Below are 22,908 nucleotides of genomic sequence, written 5' to 3' on the forward strand. Positions count from 1 at the left end.
CAGGTATGAAAGTACACAGCCACAAGTATATAACCTGCTGGGGCGGTTCTGTTCATACGTGTGCTATCTCAGGTATGAAAGTACGCAGCCACATCACACCAAGGTTAATACTGGGGTTTGGCTCAATGAAAGTTATATAACAACAATTTTACTGTTCTGGTCGAACAGGTGATCCACTCCTTTTTTCTTATTTGGACCTCATTAGGTCCCTGTGTTCCAACCTAAATGGTAAATCCCTGGTTTACCTACTTAATGTGCAATATTCAGCTGTCAGACTCACAAGGCCTGAGTCATCTGGCTTTCTGTGGAGCTTCATTAATCCTAAATGTAAATGCTGTTTTTCCACATTTGTTGTGGTACAGACTTTATGGCTTCATCTCATGCAGTTTGTGCATTTCCTCAAAAACGAAACTTGGTGAGCTGCGCAGGTACAGGTGCAGTGGGTGCAGCCCCACAGACTATTTTAAGAGAGATTCAGTGACGCTGCATCAGTTCAGCGTTTAATGTTACTCTGTAACGGCGTCTGAAAATTGTGATTGATTGTTTTTAAAGAAAATCCGGAACAGAAAAGGGGACAAAAGCTGATTTCTGTCAGTATTTATCGGAGGTAAGAACAATGTTCGACTTTTATTTGTTTTGTGAGTGTAAAGGTTTTTGCATCACTCAAACTGACATACAAAAAGAAATGATCTCTAACCAGGTGTGGCTTGCGGATATATATCCGCCGTACATGACTCGTATGTTTTGTGTTATGTAGGTAATTAAGAAAAGAAACAAAGTGTGGAATTTGGTCTGTTTGGTTTGAAGAGAGGTAATAGTGATCACAATGTAGACATATCTAATCCAACAGGAGAGTTTTTCTAAAGTAAATGCTTGAATTCTTACTTTTACTCATTTACTCTTTGGGGATTTTTTCAACTGTTATATCAGTATATTTCTGTAGACATTACAATTATATAAACATAAAAGTAATAATACAATTACATTAATTACATCATTCCAGACGACAATTACAGCATACCTGGAAAAATACACTCACACTTTGTATTGTTCTTCTTGTGAGGACTCTATAGTCTCTAACTTAAAGTGTTCTAATTAATATTTTTATATTAACAATGACTCGCATGACTTCTTGTATCTGAAAGGGTTTACTCGTGATATACTCAAAGGCCATTATCTCATATGAACTCCGGATAATGTTTAGAGCATCAGGTGTGGCCATTGTCCGGAACAGTGTTGTGTAAGTTCACACTTCACAAAAGCTACTGTAGCTCTAAATTCAGTTCGCACAGATTAAATGGAACAAATACACTTTCATAGTTCACGCTCATTTCTTCCGTTATTTCTTTTAAATTGGTCCTGCACCACCAGGCCCCAAGACTTTTTAACTCTTGAGCTTACCATTATATACTTTACTTACTATTTAATGTGAACATTTCTACGTAGGCTATACAGGTACATCTCAATAAATTTGAATATTGTGGAAAAGTTAGTTTATTTCACTAATTCAATTAAAAAAAGTGAAACTCATATTATATGGATTCATTACACACAAAGTGAAATATTTCAAGCCTTTATTTGTTTTAATCTTGATGATTACGGCTTACAGCTAATGAAAATCCGACTCCGACGTCTTCAAAGTATGTTGACTCTCTGGAGTCCTCTGCAAAGGCAAGATTCAGAGAAAAAGTCCAAATTTGAGGCCTTGACCCGTACACGCTAAAGCCGTCGGATTATATTGAGGATTTAGATTCATTACCACCGATTGAATATCCGGATATTGTGAACTACCTTGTGCTACAAACGTCATGGGAAACCAACGCACAAATGAAGGCATACAAGAGCTTGGATGCTTATAATGTCTTTGTTTCTGGCTGGGTTGGTAGTCTTCTTACCAAACCAGTGAAAGATGACAGGGTGCTCGTCCATGCCCGTGTAAATCACTCTCAAAGAGCTCGAGATACACCGCTCAAGCCGTGGTTTGTGAGTGAGAAGAGCGGCGATGTTATCCTCGCACACTGTGATTGTATGGCTGGATTAAGTGAAGCATGTTCTCACATTGGTGCTTTGCTTTTCGCAAGTGAAGTAGTAGTAAATGGGGCTTCTGTGTTACAGTTAAAACCCTGTCTGAAGGGTTGGTGTTGGACCATCCAAAGCGGGCTTGTTGGAGCTCAGCTCTACTAGTCCCACACACTCTCTTTTGATCCATTGATTGCAGTGACAACTTAAGGTCACACTGAGCTGTAAAATTTAACATCATCCTGGTCTCTAAAACAAAAAGATTTCTTCCACACATGTCAAGATGATAATGTGCTGAAAGTAACTGTATAACCTTTTTGTTTGCAGATGGAAGGTGATAATAGTAAACGCCAGAGTTGAACATTTGATGACGAAAGGAGAAAGAAAATCATGGGTGAGTGACAACTCAAATAAATAAAATAGATGAACACATGGTTTTAGAGAGATAATAAATAGTTGACAATAGGACACCTGTTACCAAACATCGAAATTTGCGATCCACATATGCCTGAAATGTGGAAGAGAACTTCTCTAATTCTATTTCTAATCAAACTTATTGATTTTTCTTTTCTCACTATACAGCTGATGAACTTGAGCAGTCGCCCAAGGGTTGGACTGAATCTCAAGTAAGCACCTGGCTAAGATCCATTGGAGTGAAGGAGCAGTACATAGAAAAGCTCTATGAGGAAGAAGTAAATGGACAAACCCTTCTTGTACTGAATGAGACCTTTTTGAAGTCAGAATTTTGCATGAAATCAGGACCTGCTCATTTGATTATTCAAAAGAGAGATGAGCTCATAAACTCTGAGCAAAAGTCTCAAACAAATAAAAAGCTCACCAGCGGCAAAAAAACGGAGTTGGAACAGAAAAACCATCAAAAATCTGTGCAATGTCTTCCTACAACAAGTGAAGGTCCACCGGCACAGACTTCTGAGAGAGATCAAGACGTCTTAAAGGACAGACAAACTGCTCAGAAACAATGTGTGTTGACTTCAAAGGAAGACTGCAGACCACGGTCATTTGATGAAGAAGGGATTGATTTCATATATGTAAAGCACAGAGTCCTGCAACCTGAATCAGGTGCTTTTAATCTGACGTCTCCATGCCATGAATTTAAGTCTTTATCTGTAGCTTGTACACTGGATCGCACAAGACTCCAAGCTAAGTTCGCCAAAGAGGTCCTTAAATTTGCAACTGGCTGTATGAATATCAGAACAAATGGCACAATACACTTTGGTGTGATGGACAGCAAGGAGGATGCAGAATACGTGCATGGTGAAATAATAGGTATCCCCGTACAAGAGAAAGACATTTATGTAGATGCTTTGGACTACATTGAGAAGAGTATCTTGATCGACAATGACCATGTACGCCGGTGTGTGCGGCCACCAAGGTTCATTGAGGTTATGGATCGAGAAAGTACAGAAAAGAGGTATGTGGTAGAGGTTGACATTGTGCCTTCAATACGTATTGTTAAGAGCAAGGTGTATAAAGTTCGTCTGCCCAACTTCAAAGAGTCATCTAACAAAGTAGAATATGAGAAAGAAACAATTCTTCGGAGGGTGGGTTCAAAAACAGAGCCAGTGAGCGACAAAGACCTAAGTGATTTCTACGACCGAGTGAAAGATCGGGATGCTCATAGAGAAGAAGCAGAGAAAAATCAGTTCCTCAGTGCCCCGGATTTCTGCCAAGACCTCGGAAGGAAACTCAAAATGCTAATGACTAGTGGGAAGAAATTCATCGAAAAGGAGAAATGGTTCATATTCGTCACCAACAAATTCAACCCTAATGACCTTTGCAACATTGGCTGGCTGCTTAACATGAACATGTTCTGTGTGTTTGACTTTGACCCAGACTCAAAGATATCAGGTCTTTGCAGTAAATACCTTCAGCATCACGCTGCAAACATGCATTCTCTGCAAAGCTATAGGATGTCCGGTGACATGAGCATCAAAGAATTCACAAGCCAGTTGCATCTGTTCGAGCAAACTAGCTGGATCTTTTGTAACGGTCGAACTGACTTCAAAGGAAATGAAACTCCATGTGATGAAATGACTTGGATCAAGACAAAAATGACTGTCCTGCGGGAATCTGTGTCTTTGATCTGTAAGCAAATCTTGCCAAAAGGGGCATTCCAGGTCATTTTTCTTCTCACATCACCAGTTGAGAAACCACTCTTGCACACCTTTAATGAGTTTTTCACAGACATGGAAGGCCATGAAGACATCATCTGCATCTGTGAATCACAGAAAAACTTCCAGAAGTGGCAAAGCTTTACAGAGGGGTCATGTGGAAAAGAAACTGTGAAGAATTCCAGTGTTGTTGGGATGAAGATGAGCCACATTAATTCAACTCTGCAGCAAATACAACCCATAAACACATGTGCCAGCAAACAGTTGCCAGTCTTTGTGAAAGGGACCTGTCTTCTTGAAACACACGAAGAGGAACAGATGTATTCTCTGGAAATTCTGACGGTCGATCATTGTTCAGAAACAAGCGAAGACTTCATCGACGAGGAGAAAGCAAACATTGAACAGCAGTTCTACCGTGGTGGGAGAGTAAATTGGTTGAATTTCTGGCTTGCTGAGCGCGAGCTTGTTGGAGAAGTAATTGAAAGAGATGCTTATCTGGATGTTTCCAAACTTCTCAATGATGCTTTAAAATGGAATGCAGATCAAACTCCGGTGAACAGTATAAACATCTACCATCATCCAGGAAGTGGTGGAAGCACTGTGGCAAGACAAGTGCTGTGGAACAACAGGAAAGATCTAAGGTGTGCCGTTGTGAAGCCTTCATATTCAGCCACTGATGTCGCGCATCATACAGTTGAACTAAGAGAACATGAAGAAAAAGATCCACAGACGTGTCTTCCTGTGCTACTCCTCATTGAAGACTCAGACAAAGAATATCTCGATGATCTCAGGAATGAACTAGAAGTTGCCACAAACACCAAAAGAATCCAGTATGGAACTCTATGTTTCATTTTGTTAAGCTGCAGACGATCACATGATCCAGAGAAGAGATGCAAGGAGTCTCCATTACAGAATGTGTCCGTCACTCACAAGCTGTCTGATCAAGAGAAGAGAAAGTTTGCTGGAAAACGAGAGGCACTTGAAGAACGATATGAGCCTGACTTTATCCTGACATTTGTTTTGATGAGTGAAGGATTCAATGAGAGTTATGTTCAACAGTTTGTGGAAAATTTGCTCCAAGGCATTGACCGTAAATCCATTGTCACTCGCCTCATTCTCTATGTAGCACTGCTGAACACTTATATTCAAGACTCCTTCATCTCTCAGTCTCATTGTCAAGCTTTGCTTGCCTTAACCATTCACTTGGAAAGGTTTCGCCACCATGAGTTTGAGAAATCACTCAGCGATCAGGCTAAACTAGTCTTCTTGCACCTTAGAGATGACAAGACGCACATTGAATCAATCAGAATCATCCACCCACTGGTTGCAAAAGAAATTCTCCAACAACTTTTGGGGAACCAACAGACCCAAAGCAGTTTGGCAATGAAATTGCTCTGTGAGAACGTGCTTTTTGAGCACAGATTTGGAAGGGACGAATATCTGTCCTTTCTGAGAGCCCTTTTCATAAGGCGAGCCAGAATAAGCAAAGAGGGACAAATATGATAGTTTTTTCTCTCCTCTGATTGAGCATGTGTGTGAAAAGGAGAAAAGCCCAGACAAGGCAATTGAGTTGCTCAAGGAAGCGTTCCAGCGTTTCCATAAAGATGCATTCTTTGCACAACAACTTGCTCGTCTTCATTACACTTATGAAAAGTTCGAAGAGGCAAAATGCTGGGCAGAGACAGCCGTGAAACAGCAGCCCAAAAACTCCTACATACTCGACACAAAAGGGCAGGTGTACAGGAAATGGTTCCAAGCTAAATGCAAAGCTATTGACAATGACAATGTACCAAAGACAGCCCAAAATATAGCAGATGCTATAGAGACTGCACTGAATGCCCTGGAGTGTTTCCAAGAATGTGAGAAAGCATCTGAGAAAGATATGGAAAACCTTAACAGCTCAGGGTTTTTTTCTGAAGTTGAGGTTGGATGCAGCCTGCTCAAACTGATCTCGTCATCGCAAGTGTTTAAAAGCAGAGCCAATGGCCATTCAGAGTGTATGAAGTACCTGTTAACTGATTACATTCCAGAGGAAGTGAAGGACGCTTGGGAACCATTTCATGACCGTTTGAAAACTTTTCCCAAGATGATGCAAGATGCCTTGGAATGGATTTCAGAAGACCTCAGTTACTTCCAGACAGACATTGATGTCGATGGAGAAGAGACCCCTGAAAGTCCCGAGGAAAAGATAAGCCATCCACTGACATGGTTGGCAAAAAAATCTTCAGAGTATGGAAAATACTTCAGTGAATCTTATTCTACTGCACTTCACAGTCAATCAAACCCAGCAAATCTAACTCCTTTCCAAAAACGCATGGTCATCTATCACCTTGGTGGGGGTAACATAACATCCATCCTCTTCAAGCTAACTGACCCGAGGGAGACCGTGCGTCGTCTAGAGACCATCCTTTCTCTCTACCCCAGCAATCCACAAAAGGCCAAATTTGATCAAAGGGATATTGTCAATTACATCATGGCCCACCTTGCTCTGAACTGCCTGTCACCACAGACTCGAAAGGTAGCTCCTCTGAAAGATCTGCAGGCACTTTCTCATCAGTTCCCAACCGATAAAAGGAAATGTTTACCAAGTGCACTGTTCTTGCTTACCTTGCTGTTCTGGCCAGAGGATCATGACACAGATCATGAGAAAGAAACCAAATATGAAATTGTTCAATCAGCAGTTGAACACCTGGAAAAATGCTACTGGGTCAAGATGAAGGACATTCCTCAGCGGAAGAGAAGGCTTTATACCCATTTTTTTCTGGGCAGTGGGAATGGATTGGATAGATTTGTCCACAAAAAAAAGTTTGAAAAAGTCACAAAGGTGTTCTCTGTCTCTGAGAAACGCATGAAGTGGTTTAGGGGAGAGGCATGGAAAAAGCCTGAGATTGCCACAGATGCTGAAACAAGTTTCTGGATGGACTGAAGATGGAGTGGTTTACCTTGAAGGCCCAGAGAAGAAGAAGTTCAGAATTCTGCCTCTTCATGTTCCGTCAGTGCCTCACAGTAATGAAAACATCATATTCTACCTGGGGTTTACCTTCAGAGGCCTTGTTGCCTGCAACATCACTGTGAAACAATAGTTTGTCTTTGAACAATGATTCTGTCACATATGGCTGTACATAAACTTGCTGAAGTGTTGGGCCTGGTATCCACCTCACCCTAAGAGCGAGAACATATAAAAAAAAGATCTATTCAAAACACACAAAGCTTTTTATGACTAAAACTAAAAATGTAGACGCACATAATATGGGATGAGTATTGTTTTGTAAGATAGTTTAGTATTTACATTTTTCCCTCTATGACTTGTATATAGTATATGTAGGTAACCGACGTGTACTACAAAATACAGCTCTGAAAGTGTCATGGACAGCAGTTCACACCTGGCATCATAATGCATTTTGAATGCATATCAACTGAGCATTTGTGCCTGGATTTTGCTAACTGCTTCAAATTTGGTGGTATAATTTGGACACTGAACTAGATTGCTGCGAGACAGAAAGTGTCACACAAGATGAATTTTTATTCACTGTTCTTAAATGTCTGGGCTTCTAGTAGATCATGATGGCTTATATTCACTCTTCTATATTTTCAAAGATACAATGTAGAAAGCAATGTAATTCAATTTAACTACTTTAATGGGAATTGTTTGTGTTTTAACAATAAATGTATTAAGGCAACATTATGTACAGTTGGAGAATAATGTGTATACATACTGATATGCAACAGAAAAACATGAGTAGTAAGTAGAATGTATTGATTGTTGAATATAAACTACACAAATTATGAAAACCTACCTTTTCTTAACATGAAACAACAAATGAAAAAGAGCATACCTGTACTTTTATTTTTACTTAATTTTTTTATATTCTTGTATTGAAAGCTTTGTTTTTTTATACCAGCAGAAATATTTGACTGTAAACATTTGTGTTATTAAATATAAGTAAAACATATCACCAAATACAATAAACTGTTCATAAATCTTCAATGTTAGTTTTATGCTGTCATTCCTTGCACAAACTAGCCTACATCAACCTTTCAAGATCAACTGATAGTGAGTCTTTAAGAAGATATTAATTTATAGTGCAGCAACTTATATACTTTATAAGTATAAACGTTTTATAAGACAGACTTGTTAGGCCTATACTTGAAAAGTAAACACAAATTGACACTTACACGTCAAGTTTTTTAACTACTACTTTTACCATTGTCCAAAGAACTTGAATATTTTTTACAACTGTTAAAGTGTGTGAACATAATTCGGCAAATTCAAGAAATGTAACTTCAGAAAGAAAAACCCCCCGCTTAAATTAAACAGTTAAAGTAAAATTATGAGATGTTTGTCTTTTTTTTGGTTATGGGTCATAATTGCTAGTCCTTGATTAACTTTCATTTTTTACATGAGAACAGTGAGTTCAGTCAGGGTGTTGTCCGTTCATCTCTTCATTGTGATACCTACTAAATATGTTGGACCTAACAATGTAGCTTTAGACATTTTAAAATGATCTGAAAACCAAAATGATGGCTGTCTGATTGGATCACAGGATTTACAGGTGTTCACATCAAATGTTTTTGATTGATAATAATAATAATAATAATAATAATAATAATAATAATAATAATAATAATATTTATTTGTATAGCACCTTTCATACAAGAATTGCAGCCCAAAGTGCTTCACAGCAAAAATAATGACTTATGGCACACATATATTCTTGCAATATAAGAATGCAATTATTTTTTAAAATTAGGACTAGATCCTAGGTAGAGATAATTCAGATTAAAGTATTACACAATTTTGGAGGTTAATAAAACACACATATTTGCTAAAATAATTATGAAAATACCTAAATGAGTGTGGTCAGGAACCCAAACATCAATATCGATGATAGCGTTTGTTGTTCTATCATATACATGTTCTTTCCTTGGTTGAAACGTTGAAGTTTTATTACTGAAATTAGATTGTTGTAGTTTTCGTTCATTCACAAAACAATAGAAGAAGAAAAGGGAAAAGTCGAAGCGGCAGCAGTATTTTTTCAGCACTTTTTGTCCTACTATGCTTGCCCTAGTTTTGTGTTAGTCGGCACTTTCCTTCGTCTGCTATAGACGTGTTAGTTTGTTGACATTATATTTCACTGAAATTGTGCTTGCTCTGGTGCCTTGCGAAACATCAAACACTGAGCTCGCACGTAACTTGCTTGGAGAGAGACGCGAAATACGAGCTCCGACACTTAACTGCTCGATAGCTCATTGCTAGCTTACAGCTAACACATCCAGCTACCAATGAGCTAATGAAAAACGGTTTAACGTCAACAAAATGAAATAAAATCTGTGAGTGTAAGCGATTCTTCCTTAGTTATATGTTCGTGACGGCTGTCTGTAATAGTTACAACTTACTCTACTATTGAATATTTACACCATATGAAGCACAAGGCGTGTATTGCAGAGCTCACCTTGAGTGTCCTTTGACCTCACCTGGCAGTGCAGCTCTGAAGAGTATGGGTCTGCTGACTAACTTAACTGCATCTGTGCTCCTCCTGGCCTTGGCTTTGTCATGTTTGTACATCAACCACTTGTCTATTCATCAGACCAGACTGGTTATATCAGTCTATGCTAAACAAAATAAAACCAATGCACATGAAAGACTCTGTAATTATAATCCAGCAAAACTACAGAACACATCAATGGAAACAAGCAGAGTCCATCCAGAAAGCTCCCAAGAGACTGATATATCCAGAGATAATAAATGTACCATGGCCACAGAGAGCCGGTTCGACTGTGCCAGGGACAGGCTTCTCAGCCAGAGAGAGTGTGAAGAGAGGGGATGCTGCTATGCCCCGCTGCCTAATTTTTCCGGACCACCTTGGTGCTTCTACCCCAGTTTGTACCCTGGTTACAAAATGGGTTCCCTCACTCCCACCATGCGAGGCCAGGAGGCCACCCTGACTCGGGCCTAACACCTCGTATCTCCCCAGAGATATCTCCAATCTACAACTAGAAGTCATAGAGGAGAGTGCAGGCTGCTTACACCTCACTGTGAGTAACACTCATGTCAAAATAGTTGATGAAGGACATGCAGGAGGACCCACTGGAGTTCCCTTTTGATTTGCATGTTAAGTATGGATGCTGTGTGTGTGTCAAATATGTCTTCCTGTTGGCAGATTTAAAAACATTCAGGAGGAAAACAGATTGCGTGAGCTGCGTGATTTGGGAGAAGTGGAAAGTGATTTCCATGTTCTTTTATATTATACATACTGTTATGATTTAAGAGAGTGGATTTTCCATGAAATGGCTCAACAAACCCTGAAATGTTATCGTGTACAGATGATCAAAAATAGAAATGTTTTTTAAAATGTTCTATCCGTTTACATTTGATAACATTTTGTCCAAAAGCCTGGAAAGGAAGGCATGATGGACTTTTTATTTAGTATTTACTTGGATTTGGATTAGTATTATGTAGTAAATGTGTTTGTCAGTGATGTATGATTGTGTTGTACGATGAAAGTCCGATTGTGAAAGTCTCTGGAGCCGATTTAATTGTTTTAATAGTTTTGTTTGGAAATGTACATGCAGCACTCTGAATCCTTTCTTATATGAATTTGTGGTGTGACGTATGACAATATGGGCTGGGTATAGTTGTGTGAATGACTCAACACAAAACCTAATTTATTCACTCATATGTATGAGATCAAGAGATATGACCCTCTACTATTCTATACACACTGTTCATTAGGATCTGCTGGTAAAAACAAACAAAACTGAAGTGACATTTGTTTTTCTCTCAAGTTAAAGGATCCATCATCTCAGCGGTATGAAGTTAAGCTCCCAGCTGGTGTTCCTCAGAGCACAGCTGATACCCAGGATGCCCTCTACACCACTGAATACCAGTCTGACCCATTTGGCTTCATCGTGCGGCGAAAATCGAATGGAAGGGTGATGTGAGTAGTTTTACTGCAAGATGCATTGTATAGATGGCATCATAGTAACGGTCCGTAGAGCCCTAATTACGGCTATCATTATCAACAACCTACTTACGTATATTTAGTCAGATTGTGTCTATTCTAATCGTTATAGTCCCATTCACTACTTCTTTAAATTTTACATTCTTAATGTATATTTATATGCCTGTCATTTCTAACATTTGTAAGATAGAAACACAGGTGAGCACATCTGTATAGTTTTTTTGTTTTGTTTTTTAAACATATTAATACAACCACTGATGCACCTTATTGTAACCAGTACCCTGCATCGTCATTAAAGTGTTGAACCCTCTTTTGTACTTTGAAGCTCTCCTTAACTAATTAATTTTTATTTTTTCTTTCTTTATTTTAGCTTATTTATACTATATATATATATATATATATATGGCGCACAAAAGGTTCTCTTATCTTATGTTATCTTGTGAGTCATGGATAACACAACTGTGTGAAATGACCGGTGGTGTGGTGATATTCTTATGATCATCATGTAGTGCATGTTTGTCCTCTGTGTCCTGCCTGCGCAGCATGGATACCACCGTCGCTCCTCTGCTGTTTGCTGACCAGTACCTGCAGCTGTCCACCGCACTGGCCTCTTCCCTTGTGTCTGGCCTTGGGGAGCATTACACCCCCCTCCTGCTGGACCTTAACTGGACTTCTGTCACCCTCTGGAACAGAGACATGGCGCCTCATGTGAGTCATTTTCAGTGGCTCCAAACCACAAAGTCACAAGAAAAATCTGAAAGGTCAAGACATAATCTAACGCAGGAAAAAAACATGCCTCACAAATCGTTTTTTCTTTCAGTGTTCATTATGCAAAATATATTACAACATCCCTACATATTTGGACTTTTTAAATCAAGAACAGTCAAGCTTGTGTAATTTCCAGCCTATTCCCTGTTCAAGTTGTAAATGTTGAAACGTTTCTTTCTCTACAGGCTGATGCTAACCTCTATGGCTCCCACCCCTTCTACATAGTACAGGAGGAGGACGGCTTGGCACATGGAGTTTTCCTTCTCAACAGCAATGCAATCGGTACCGAGCTAACTGTTCGTATAAGACCCACAACTGCCATTTTCTTTGTGTGAATTTTTCAAACACATGAGAATACTATTATTGCTTTATATATTTTCCAAATGTCTCTGCAGAAGTGACGTTGCAGCCGACCCCCGCTCTCACCTGGGTGGCTATCGGTGGAGTCCTGGACCTGTACGTTTTTGTGGGTCCTGACCCTCAAAGTGTTATACGACAGTACCTAATGGTCATTGGTATGTCTATTCAGTGTTGACATTCAGTAACACACCTTCAGGTAGCAAAACAAAAAAGTTGTTTATACATACCAGCAAGAGAAATTAGCACTTTTTAAGGTGAAAACCTGTCAAAGTTTGTCTACTGTATATTTGAACTTGAGTTGATGTGTTTCCCTGTTGCCATTTATCTATCTCCAGGCTTTCCTATGATGCCTCCCTATTGGTCGTTGGGCTTTCATCTGTGTCGCTGGGGTTACACGACCTCTAAGACAACCCGGAATGTGGCACAGCGCATGCACGATGCAAAATTTCCCATGGTAAATAATAATAATAATAATAATAATAATAATAATAATAATAATAATAATATAATAATAAGCTTTATTTGTATAGCACCTTTCATACAAGAATTGCAGCCCAAAGTGCTTCAGAGCAAAAACATAACAATTAGTACAAGATTAGACAGAATAAGAGCATTTACAGTACAATAATCACAGTGTTGATGTAAATTAGTCTGGAGTACCATTATAAAAATAGCAGAATTAAAATAGTATAAAATAGCCAGAATTAAAATAGTATAAAATAACATTGGCACACCATTCTTGTAAATGTTTTAAACTATCAGAGCCATATTTTGAAAGTATGATATCAACAATAGGCCCCTGTGGCCCTTCAACTGGTTTACTCCCTTTGCTACCCATTATTTACGTTTACAGCGTGGACCTCTAAAGCCCGCTTCATAAACAAACCCCTGTTTGTTAAGTTTTATGAGTTAAAGCCAGTTTTTCTCCAATACATTCTTTAATCTTTCACTTTTCCACTAATTGTGTAAAGAACATGCAAACACATTTATCAGAGAAACTTCCTCTTCCTCAGTCTATTTGATCTCAAGTTTTTCAAAAATAAACACTTTTAACAATTTATCTCAGTTACCTTTACACATTCAATGTTAAACCAGTAATAATTCACCATTAAAAGGCTAAGATAAAGATATATGAAATATCACCATTAAAAGGCTAAGATAAAGATATATGAAATATCACCATTAAAAGGCTAAGATAAAGATATATAAAATATCACCATTAAAAGGCTAAGATAAAGATATATGAAATATCACCATTAAAAGGCTAAGATAAAGATATATGAAATATCACCATTAAAAGGCTAAGATAAAGATATATAAAATATCACCATTAAAAGGCTAAAGTAAAGAGATATAAAATATCACCATTAAAAGGCTAAAGTAAAGAGATATAAAATATCACCATTAAAAGGCTAAAGTAAAGAGATATAAAATATCACCATTAAAAGGCTAAAGTAAAGAGATATAAAATATCACTATTAAAAGGCTAAAGTAAAGAGATATAAAATATCACCATTAAAAGGCTAAAGTAAAGAGATATGTTTTTAACTTACTTTTGAAGATATTGAGCGAGCTTGCCTCCCTAATGTCTGCAGGTAAAGTGTTCCATAGCTTTGGTGCATAATTGATAAAGGTTGCATCCCCGATTTTCTTTTGGATGTTTCTGGGAACATTTAATAAACCAGTAGTGGATGATCGTAATGTTCTTGGGGGCACATAGTTGATTAGAGAGTTGGCAGGGTAACTTGGTGCGGTTCCGTTTAGGGCTTTGTATACAAGAAGGAGGACCTTAAAATCAATTCTAAAAGTTACTGGAAGCCAGTGTAGAGCAGGCTAACACTGGACTGATGTGGTCTCTCCTCTTGGTTCTAGTCAGCAGCCTCGCTGCAGCGTTTTGGATGAGCTGAAGTCTCTCCGTTGTTTTTTTTTGGGAGGCCGGTAAAGAGTGCATTACAGTAATCGAGTGGGCTTGAGATGAAAGCATGGTTTAGTTTTTCAGCATCCTTTTGATTTATAAATGGTCTGATTTTAGCTATATTTCTAAGGTGGAAGAATGATGTTTTTGTCACCTTGTTTATGTGGGATTTAAAGCTTAGACCTGAGTCTATGATAACACCAAGACTTGTGACTTCAGGTTTAATCAAAGGAGTAAGTTTCCCCATGTTACTCAGCATCATCTCTTTTTGTTACAGGACTTACTAGTAGGATTTCAGTTTTGTTCTCATTTAATTTTAAGAAATGATTGCTCATCCATTTATTTATTGCTGACAGACAGGTGGTGATGGAGTTAACAGCTGTAGCATCATTTGGTTCAGCAGAGATGTACAGTTGCGTGTCATCCGCGTAGCTATGGAAGCACACACTGTAGTTCTCTAATGATGTCCCCCAGTGGTAGCATAGTATAGGGAGAACAGTAATGGACCGAGGCAGCTCCCTTGTGGAACTCCAAAGTGGGCATCATGCTTCTCTGACACATGATCTCCAAGCCTGACAAAAAAATAAATGAAGTATTCACTAAGCTCTATAAAAGGGAAGTAATTGAAACGGCTCACAGAACATTTTTCCTATATATGTGCATTTATTATGTACAAATATAACAATAATCAGAGAGGTTTTGTGAATTTGTGAACAAATTGTGAGTATTAATCAGTCTTAATATCACGTGAAAATGTGCTGTGATATCTTCAGATACTTTTAGTTATCATCAGCAGTGCTCAATGCTGACAACCAATTGAAATACTTTTTGCTTTTCTCATCACCAGGATGTGCAGTGGAATGATCTGGACTATGCAAATAAGCGCCGGGTGTTCACTTTTGACCCCTGGCGGTTCGGCGACCTCCCAGAGATGGTGGAGGAGTTCCATAAGACAGGCTTGAAGTACATCCTTATCCTGGTGTGACATCTTTAATCTAAGTTTAAAAGACCTCACCAACTGATGATGCTGATTTAACTATGACATATATATGACAACTATAATATACTTTAGCATTTAATAAAAACATTAAAATGCATGCATGAGTTTAAACTGGTTTTAGTAATGTGTAATTCTCTAAATTAGCATAAATAATCAGTACAGTGGTTTTCCACTAGATGGCAGCAAAACCTTCTTAACTCGACTGAGTCATGCTCTCCTGGTTTCTGTTTTAAGGATCCGGGGATCAGCAGCGCCAGCCCACCTGGAACTTACTCGCCCTTCGATGATGGACTGAAGCGAGACGTCTTCATTAAAAATATTACAGGACACATCCTGATAGGGAAGGTTAGACTTTTGTTATTGTTTTTTTCTGGGGATGAATGCTTTTCTGTCCCATTGTGATGTGTGTATGTCATCCACGTTTCCATATTGTGCATCTAGGTTTGGCCGGGCCCCACAGCCTTCCCCGACTTCACCAGCTCAGAGACCAGAAGCTGGTGGGAGGACTGCATCAGAGATTTTCATTCTAAAGTTCCTGTGGATGGTCTATGGATTGTGAGTAGTTAAACACACAGAGCACAGGTTATTTATCCACCAATACAGAAGACTTCTGGTGTATCAGGTCTTCTGTTCCGAGGCATGTACGCGTTTAGGTTTTGTGCACCTTAAACTCACATAAGGAATAATATATCCTCTCTTGTTTTTCTCCCATGCTCCACTCAGGATATGAATGAACCAGCCAGTTTTGTGCAGGGCTCAGTGGAGGGCTGTCCTGACAGTGATCTTGAGAACCCGCCCTACACACCCAGTAAGTTGATTGGATCAGTGTTATCAGCATTGAAAGGCATTCAAACATTATTGGTTTCACATTTATAGTCAGTTTATACAATAAAGTGCATATATGGATATTGTACAAGATACCATGTGATACCATGTAAATGACTTATCGATGCATAACTGATCTGTTCGTCGCTACATATGTTCATTTGTAGCCTGTGTGTCTCCCTGACATGTCATACAAACAGGGGTTGTTGGAGGCCAGTTGAACTCGGGAACTCTTTGTATGTCGGCCCGGCAGAAGCTGTCCACTCACTACAACCTGCACAATATGTACGGACTGACTGAAGCCTACGCTACGCACAGGTTAGACCATGCAGTGATGCAGAGCTAGTTTTACAGGAGCTGGGTTATTTCCATTGACTGTATATAAGAAGTGGGTGTAGTCAGCGTGATGTCACCCACTGCCTCCAGTTTGGCATTTTGGCTGTCACAATCTTGGTTACTTGAAACCAGAAGTGACATGAGAGGGTGGAGCTAAGTGCAACCGAATGCTCAACAAGACATTTTTAGGAGACCAAAATATTATAATTAACTTTCATGAGCTGAAAACACACTGTGAAAGGGTTAAAGCTGTACACCCAAAACAGAAAACGCCATAGTAGCGACTTGTCAATCACAAGGTTGACCCTCCCCAAAGCATCTCCTTCTTTTATCATATAATTTACTCTAAATGGCACCATCATTTACAAAATGGACATCATGTAAACTCATGTTTACAATGTTAACTGAGGTGAAAAATCAAGTGGGTCATAGACTTCTTTTTGCAAACAGAGGAGTCGCCCCCTGCTGGCCATTTGAAAGAATGCAAGTTTAAGGCACTTGACACTTGGTTATTTCACTGTGAGTTGCAGAATAAAATAAGTTCGCAATTAGCAACAAAATGGTCTATCTTATGGAAGCTGTCGGCTCTATAGGACAGTGATAACAACTGTAACAAACAAACAAAGTCAAATCTTTTGACATAAATTGACAGGAAAGTCACGCATGTCTTACCTTCTAGTCAAACTCAAGCTTAAAAGATGAGATGAGTGGTGACTTGGGTGGTTCAACATGAACATAACATATTGAAAGAAGTGGTATAGCTCATTGAAATTTAAGTTGCTTTATCGTGGTTGCCAGTGTATGTTTGGGTATTTTAAAATGAAAGAAAAGAAAGACAGACTTTCTTTAAGAACATGCCAATTTAAATTCAAATGAAACTGCGTGTACTGGAGGTCGATGTGACACCACAGAATGTCTGGACCAAGTTGTTCTTTGGCTTTTGTTATTGGTTCTGTATACTGTATTCATCCCGGGGTTGGTTGCCATCTTCAGCGCCCTCATGAAGGTACGAGGGAAGAGACCCTTCGTCCTGTCTCGCTCCTCCTTCCCTGGCATCGGACGCTTCTCTGGAGTGTGGACGGGAGACGTCCGGAGTGACTGGGAGCAGCTTCGATACTCCATCCCTGGTGAGGAGATGCAGCTTCTGAAATGTCATAATACTGTGTTGTTGCTATGTATACACATTGTGCCTGAGATGGCTCCAGTTCTTGACATATCTGTATGTGGTTGACACTGACCTTTTGCACCTGTCGTCCCCCCGTCCCCCACCCCACAGCCGTGCTGCAGTTCAGCCTGTTCGGGGTGCCCCTTGTGGGGGCGGACATCTGTGGCTTTGGAGGGAACACCACTGAGGAGTTGTGTGTACGATGGATGCAGCTCGGGGCCTTCTACCCATTTATGAGAAACCACAATGACAAGCCGAACGCTGTGAGACCGAGACACTTTTTGTGTGTGTCTGTGTACTTACTGCATGTTTGAATCAGTTTGCTAACTTGTGTGATTCATAACTCGAGTGTGTTTTGTTTAACGTTACATTAGTTTTTTTGGACCTCAGAATCTGGCCTGTATGTTTTTTTCCAGTGCGTCTAGAGCAGTCCATCTGCTTCATGTATTATGAATAGAGGTAACTCTATATCTTCTCATTGTCCGTGTGTTTCTATGTGTCCCGTAGCCTCAGGAGCCCTATGTTTTTGGGCAGAAGGCCCAGGCAACCATGCGGAGTGCATTGAACCTTCGTTACTCCCTTCTCCCGTTCCTCTACACACTCTTCCATCATGTACACACTTCTGCTGAAACGGTGGCCAGGCCTCTCTTCATGGAGTATTGTTGCTCTCCTCTCTATCCTCCGACATAAAAGAAACAATTAAGACCGCATGCTTCAGTTCCTATAATGTTGTCTTTTTTCTCTGCTCCTTGTCTATCCATCCCTCCCTCCGTAGGTTTCCCTCTGACCCCAACTGTCAGACCATAGACCGGCAGTTCCTGTGGGGGAGCTCACTTCTCATCAGCCCAGTCTTAGAGCAAGGGGCCGTAGAGCTGTCCGCTTACCTGCCCGCTGGCACCTGGTACAGCCTGCACAGCGTGAGCTCAACTCCAATACATTTCTGTTTGTTTACTGTTAAAGACCACGTTTGAGGCTTCCTCCTGTAACACATGACTTCCTGTGTCCCTTTTGGGATTTGGTCATTTATGTTAATATTTATGGTTTAGTTTGATAAACAACCATCCGATGCAAGTGTTTGCAACATCCGTCCCTAGGTAAAGAGCAGGTAAACTGAATACAGCGAGATACAATGAAGCACACAGTAAAAACATTACATTTACAAATTTAACATGACTACAGGTGTGTTGCTGAATTAACCAGGTAGCTCTCTTAAAAGTGGTGAAGTCTGCAGCAAATGTCTTGTGATCCGGTAGAGAGCTCCTTTCACAGAAAAAGCAATCAGAGTGGTGGTGGATCTGCTAAAGCTCTGTAATCTCTTGATGTATTTGCAGAAAGGCTGAAGAGCAAGTCCATTTAAACATTTGTAGACAGAAAGTTGTATTTGTTTTCAGTAACTCAAAGCAATCAGTAACTGTTTATACATTCTTTATACCCTACAATAGTTAATAACATTTTCATTCTGTTGTTAAACTTTATGGTTTCCTCGATAGATCAGCATTGAAACAAGCTTAGTAACAGTGTTTGATTTAAATTAAAACCTAACTTCTTCCTCGTTGTCAGTGTTTTAGTTCATTTTGTTAAAGAAAAAAACAAAAGGTTTAATGAAATCTAAAGTAAAGAGGTCAAAATAAAACACCAAAGTATAGTTTACATTTTGTAAAACCTTGTCCGTTGCAAGTGCCTTCACCGTTGCAAGTGTGAACTGTAAACTGTGTTGTATTGCTCTCTAGGGTCAGCCTTTCTACAGTACGGGTCAGTACCTGCTCCTGCCAGCTCCTCTGGACACCATCAACGCTCATGTGAGGGAAGGACATATCATCCCCCAGCAGGTGGGTGTCTGCTGACCTCAGCACTTTCTGTATATTTTTTGTTTCAGTCGGAGACACACAATGTGGTAGATGATTTATTAATAGAATATGTGAGGATGGGGAAAAATCCACAAGACACTATTAAAGCCATTGAAACAAGTACTTAGAATTCCTATTTACAATTTCTACTTCTATTTAGCAGAATCATGTTTAAGGCTGATGTAACATAAAATATTTTTTTCAATGGACATTTGCATTTCTGTAATCACAATTGTTACCCCTCTAGTCAAGCAGTAACCTTAGTTTTCAGTAGAATTGCTGTGACATGGACGCGTATGATCAAATGTTGTATCAGGTGGTGTTGAACTCTAACCATCATGACATCCTGACGGACGTCTTACAGATGAACACTAGCCCAAACACTTTGGAGAGCAGAGCACAGTTTGTATAACTTCGTCACACTTTCTTTGATCTGCCTTTCTCTTGTGAAGGAGCCTGCTTTGACAACGGCAGCCTCACGCGGAAACCCTTTCTTCCTGACCGTGGCGCTGTCAGGCAGGCGGCTGGGCCCGGGGCGACTTGTTCTGGGATGACGGGGACAGCCTCGACACCTTTGAAATGGGAAATTATTGTTACGTTATCTTCATGGCTGGACAGGTGGGGAAGAGACGAGTCATATTTGCATTGGGAAAGCTGATGAGGCAATCTTTTGCAATTTACTGCACTGCTACTTGATTGAAAAGTGTCTTCAGCGAAGGATGCATGATGCAGGATGATATATTTAGACAAAATAAAAACATAAATGGACCCTAAATGTCTTCAGTCTCAGGTGGTGAGTGATCCCCTCAGGCTGAATGGGGCTCTGGACGGTCTGGTGCTGGGAGGGCTGCAGGTGTTCGGTGTGCCCTCACCACCCCTGTATGTGTTAGCCAATGGGGACAAAGTCCGGGATTTCACGTACCGCAGCGACACCAAGGTGAGTTGTGTGTGACTCGGCACTACTTCCTTTAAACTTTAAACTCTGAAAGATATTGATCCCATTCTGCAGATTAGGGTCTGTATGTATTTGTCTACTGCTTACCGTCTTTGTGCCAAATGATCTAACCGTTAAGTCAAACTCTGTGTTTTCTTTTGATCTTCCCACAGGTTTTGACAGTGACCAGTCTGGCCTTGCCCATGTCGAAGGTGTTTACAGTCCAATGGGCTCTCTGATGCACTGAACTCTTCTTACCCAACAACCACAGACAGCCTTTTTATTTTTCACAGCTACCGAAAAGATCAGCTGTATTTTTCTGAACTGACAACGGAGGATTTCCTAGAGCTGTCCAAACCATCCCAGAGTTTGAGAGGCACCTTACGCTTGCTTTGCCTCTTTGTCCAAATAGTACTTTGGAAGAAGCAAGTTTTTTAAAATGTGACAATATCCAACAGGGAGCCATCATTTTAGCCTATCAGGTTTTCCTGCGAGGTTATTTTTGCTGCTAACTGCCACACTGACTAAAGACTTTATATCTTTGTTACTGGAGTGCATTATAAATTAAAATGAGTCTAAAAGATATATTTTTCCACAGCTCTTCATTTGAGCACTCATCAGGTTTCTTTTTGCTTATTGTTTACTATGATTCTCCTAAGATGTTGCATATACTGTTTAATGCAGTCTTTTGTGATCACATTTGTATTGATGTTAACACACAACATGTACAACCAAGAGCATAACGGGTTTTTATTTATTTTACGAAATAACTTAAGTACACAAGAGAAAGAAAAATGAGATACAGCAATTACTTGCAAAATACATCTGTAAGCTAAAAATATAAGAGACAGACAGACAGACACGATCTTTGAAGGAATCAACTGCAAAGCGCCAATTGTTTACATTAGTGTCACTTGTCCTATTTATTCGGGCAGACGACAACTCTAGATAAACAACATCCAGAGATGCAAAGACCCAGTGTCTGAAGGTGAGGGAATTAGGAGGCTTCCATCGAACCGCAACCATCTTTTTAGCAGCTGTTAGGCCAGCTAGTAAGATGTGCCTCTCAAGCTTGGACAGATCATTTAACAGAAGGACGGGCACCGTCACCGGCACTGTCACTGGAAGCAGACGTGACATGCCAGAAGCCACTTTATTCCAGAACAGTGCGACTGGAGGACAGTCCCACATCATGTGAATGAACGTGCCAGGGGCCTTCATAGAGCATAAACTACATGAGGGATCGTCTATCATTTGCATGCAGTGAAGTTTACGGGGGGGTTAGATATGTTCTGTGGATATAGTTAAAGTGGATCTGTTGGTAATCAGGATTCAGAGAGGCCTCTTTTATGCTTGACCAAACACCCTCCCAACTGAAATCAGGATCTAAAACTGGACAGTCTATATACTCTGTCGAGCAGTAGGTTATCGTAGGAAGCCTCCAAAAATAAATTATACAGTGTGGATACCATACCCCTGTTTTTTCCTTGTACAGTAAACAATTTATAAAGAGGATGAATGGGTAAAGGTTGTTGCCATGGGACACCATGTGCCTTGAGAGCAGATCTGAGCTGCAAATAGAAGAAAAACAAGCTACCTGGCAGATTGAACGCGTTCTTAATTTCTTGAAAGGAGCGCAAACCCCTGTCATCATAAATGTCACTCAAGTGGTGAATACTGCTGTTGCGCCGATGAGAGGATGAAACCGGTCTCCCGCCGATTAGCAGACCTTTGTCAAATATAGGAGAAAGCGTGTGCCACTCGCAGGGAATCTTACATTGTGATTCAGCTATGCACCAGATCTGGATGAGATGTGAAACTATAGGGCCAAAGCGTAGTTGACATTGCTTATTTGTTAAATTGGCAAAAAGGATATCTTGCAGGTTCCACGGTCGTATGTGATTTTCTTCTAAATTACGCCAGGAAATGGATGCATTAGGGTTACGCCAAACCAGTAACGGTCGAAGCACAAATGACCAAAAATACAACTTAAAATTAGGCACTGCCAGACCACCACCCTCCCTCCTCCTCTGTATAGCGGACGCTTTGAATTCCAGATACAGCGTGAAATATGAGAGTGAATTTTGTTCCAGTATTCAACAGGGGGTGAGAGGGGGGGGGGGGGATCATCGAGCTGACAAAATGAATCCTGGGTAAAATGTTCATTTTGACTATAGAGATACGGCCTGAAGACCAATCCATCTTTCCAGATCTATTTTAATTCTGTTCCATGCTTCTGAGTATTTGTATGTTACAATGCAATTTAAAGATGGGAAAATGTCTATCCAAGATACTTAAAGTGCATTCTAGCCGTCTCGTTTAGGGCAAGAGGGCAGATTTAGACCAATTAATAGCAAAGCCAGAGAGACAACCAAACTCCTCACAAATAGATAATAATTCAGGTATAGATTGAGTCGGACTTTCCATGAAAACCAGAATATCATCCGCGTATAGCGCCACCTGGTGGTGAGTGTCATGAACAGAGATCGGATGTACATTAGGAGATTGCCATATGATTTGGGCTAGAGGTTCAAGGGAGAGTGCAAAAAGTGCTGGGCTCAGTGGACATCCCTGGCGGGAAGATCTAGATACAGGGATTAGTGCGGAGGACAACTGCCCAGTGAGCACCAGAGTTGAGGGATTAG

The 22,908-nt window shown here is 40.0% G+C and overlaps 2 protein-coding genes across 2 annotated transcripts; both read left to right on the forward strand.

The window, feature by feature from the left end:
• Positions 1 to 498: 498 nt before the first annotated feature.
• On the forward strand, positions 499 to 7,821 carry samd9l (sterile alpha motif domain containing 9 like). The gene is given in 5 exon segments (XM_029436722.1): positions 499 to 607; positions 2,347 to 2,413; positions 2,602 to 5,636; positions 5,638 to 7,044; positions 7,046 to 7,821. Coding segments are annotated over 4 exon segments (4,635 nt in total). The 5' UTR covers positions 499 to 607; positions 2,347 to 2,409; the 3' UTR covers positions 7,235 to 7,821.
• Positions 7,822 to 9,271: 1,450 nt separating this feature from the next.
• On the forward strand, positions 9,272 to 20,848 carry gaa (alpha glucosidase). Its single transcript, XM_029438286.1, is given in 21 exon segments — positions 9,272 to 10,105; positions 10,107 to 10,187; positions 10,938 to 11,089; positions 11,656 to 11,821; positions 12,067 to 12,163; positions 12,277 to 12,396; positions 12,577 to 12,695; positions 15,004 to 15,135; positions 15,391 to 15,501; positions 15,598 to 15,711; positions 15,880 to 15,964; positions 16,182 to 16,299; positions 17,311 to 17,444; positions 17,594 to 17,745; positions 17,990 to 18,138; positions 18,258 to 18,399; positions 19,213 to 19,311; positions 19,782 to 19,844; positions 19,846 to 19,947; positions 20,114 to 20,266; positions 20,437 to 20,848. Coding segments are annotated over 21 exon segments (2,811 nt in total). The 5' UTR covers positions 9,272 to 9,649; the 3' UTR covers positions 20,503 to 20,848.
• Positions 20,849 to 22,908: the final 2,060 nt, after the last annotated feature.

Source organism: Cottoperca gobio, chromosome 8, assembly GCF_900634415.1.
Source record: "Cottoperca gobio chromosome 8, fCotGob3.1, whole genome shotgun sequence".
Classification (NCBI taxonomy): domain Eukaryota; kingdom Metazoa; phylum Chordata; class Actinopteri; order Perciformes; family Bovichtidae; genus Cottoperca; species Cottoperca gobio.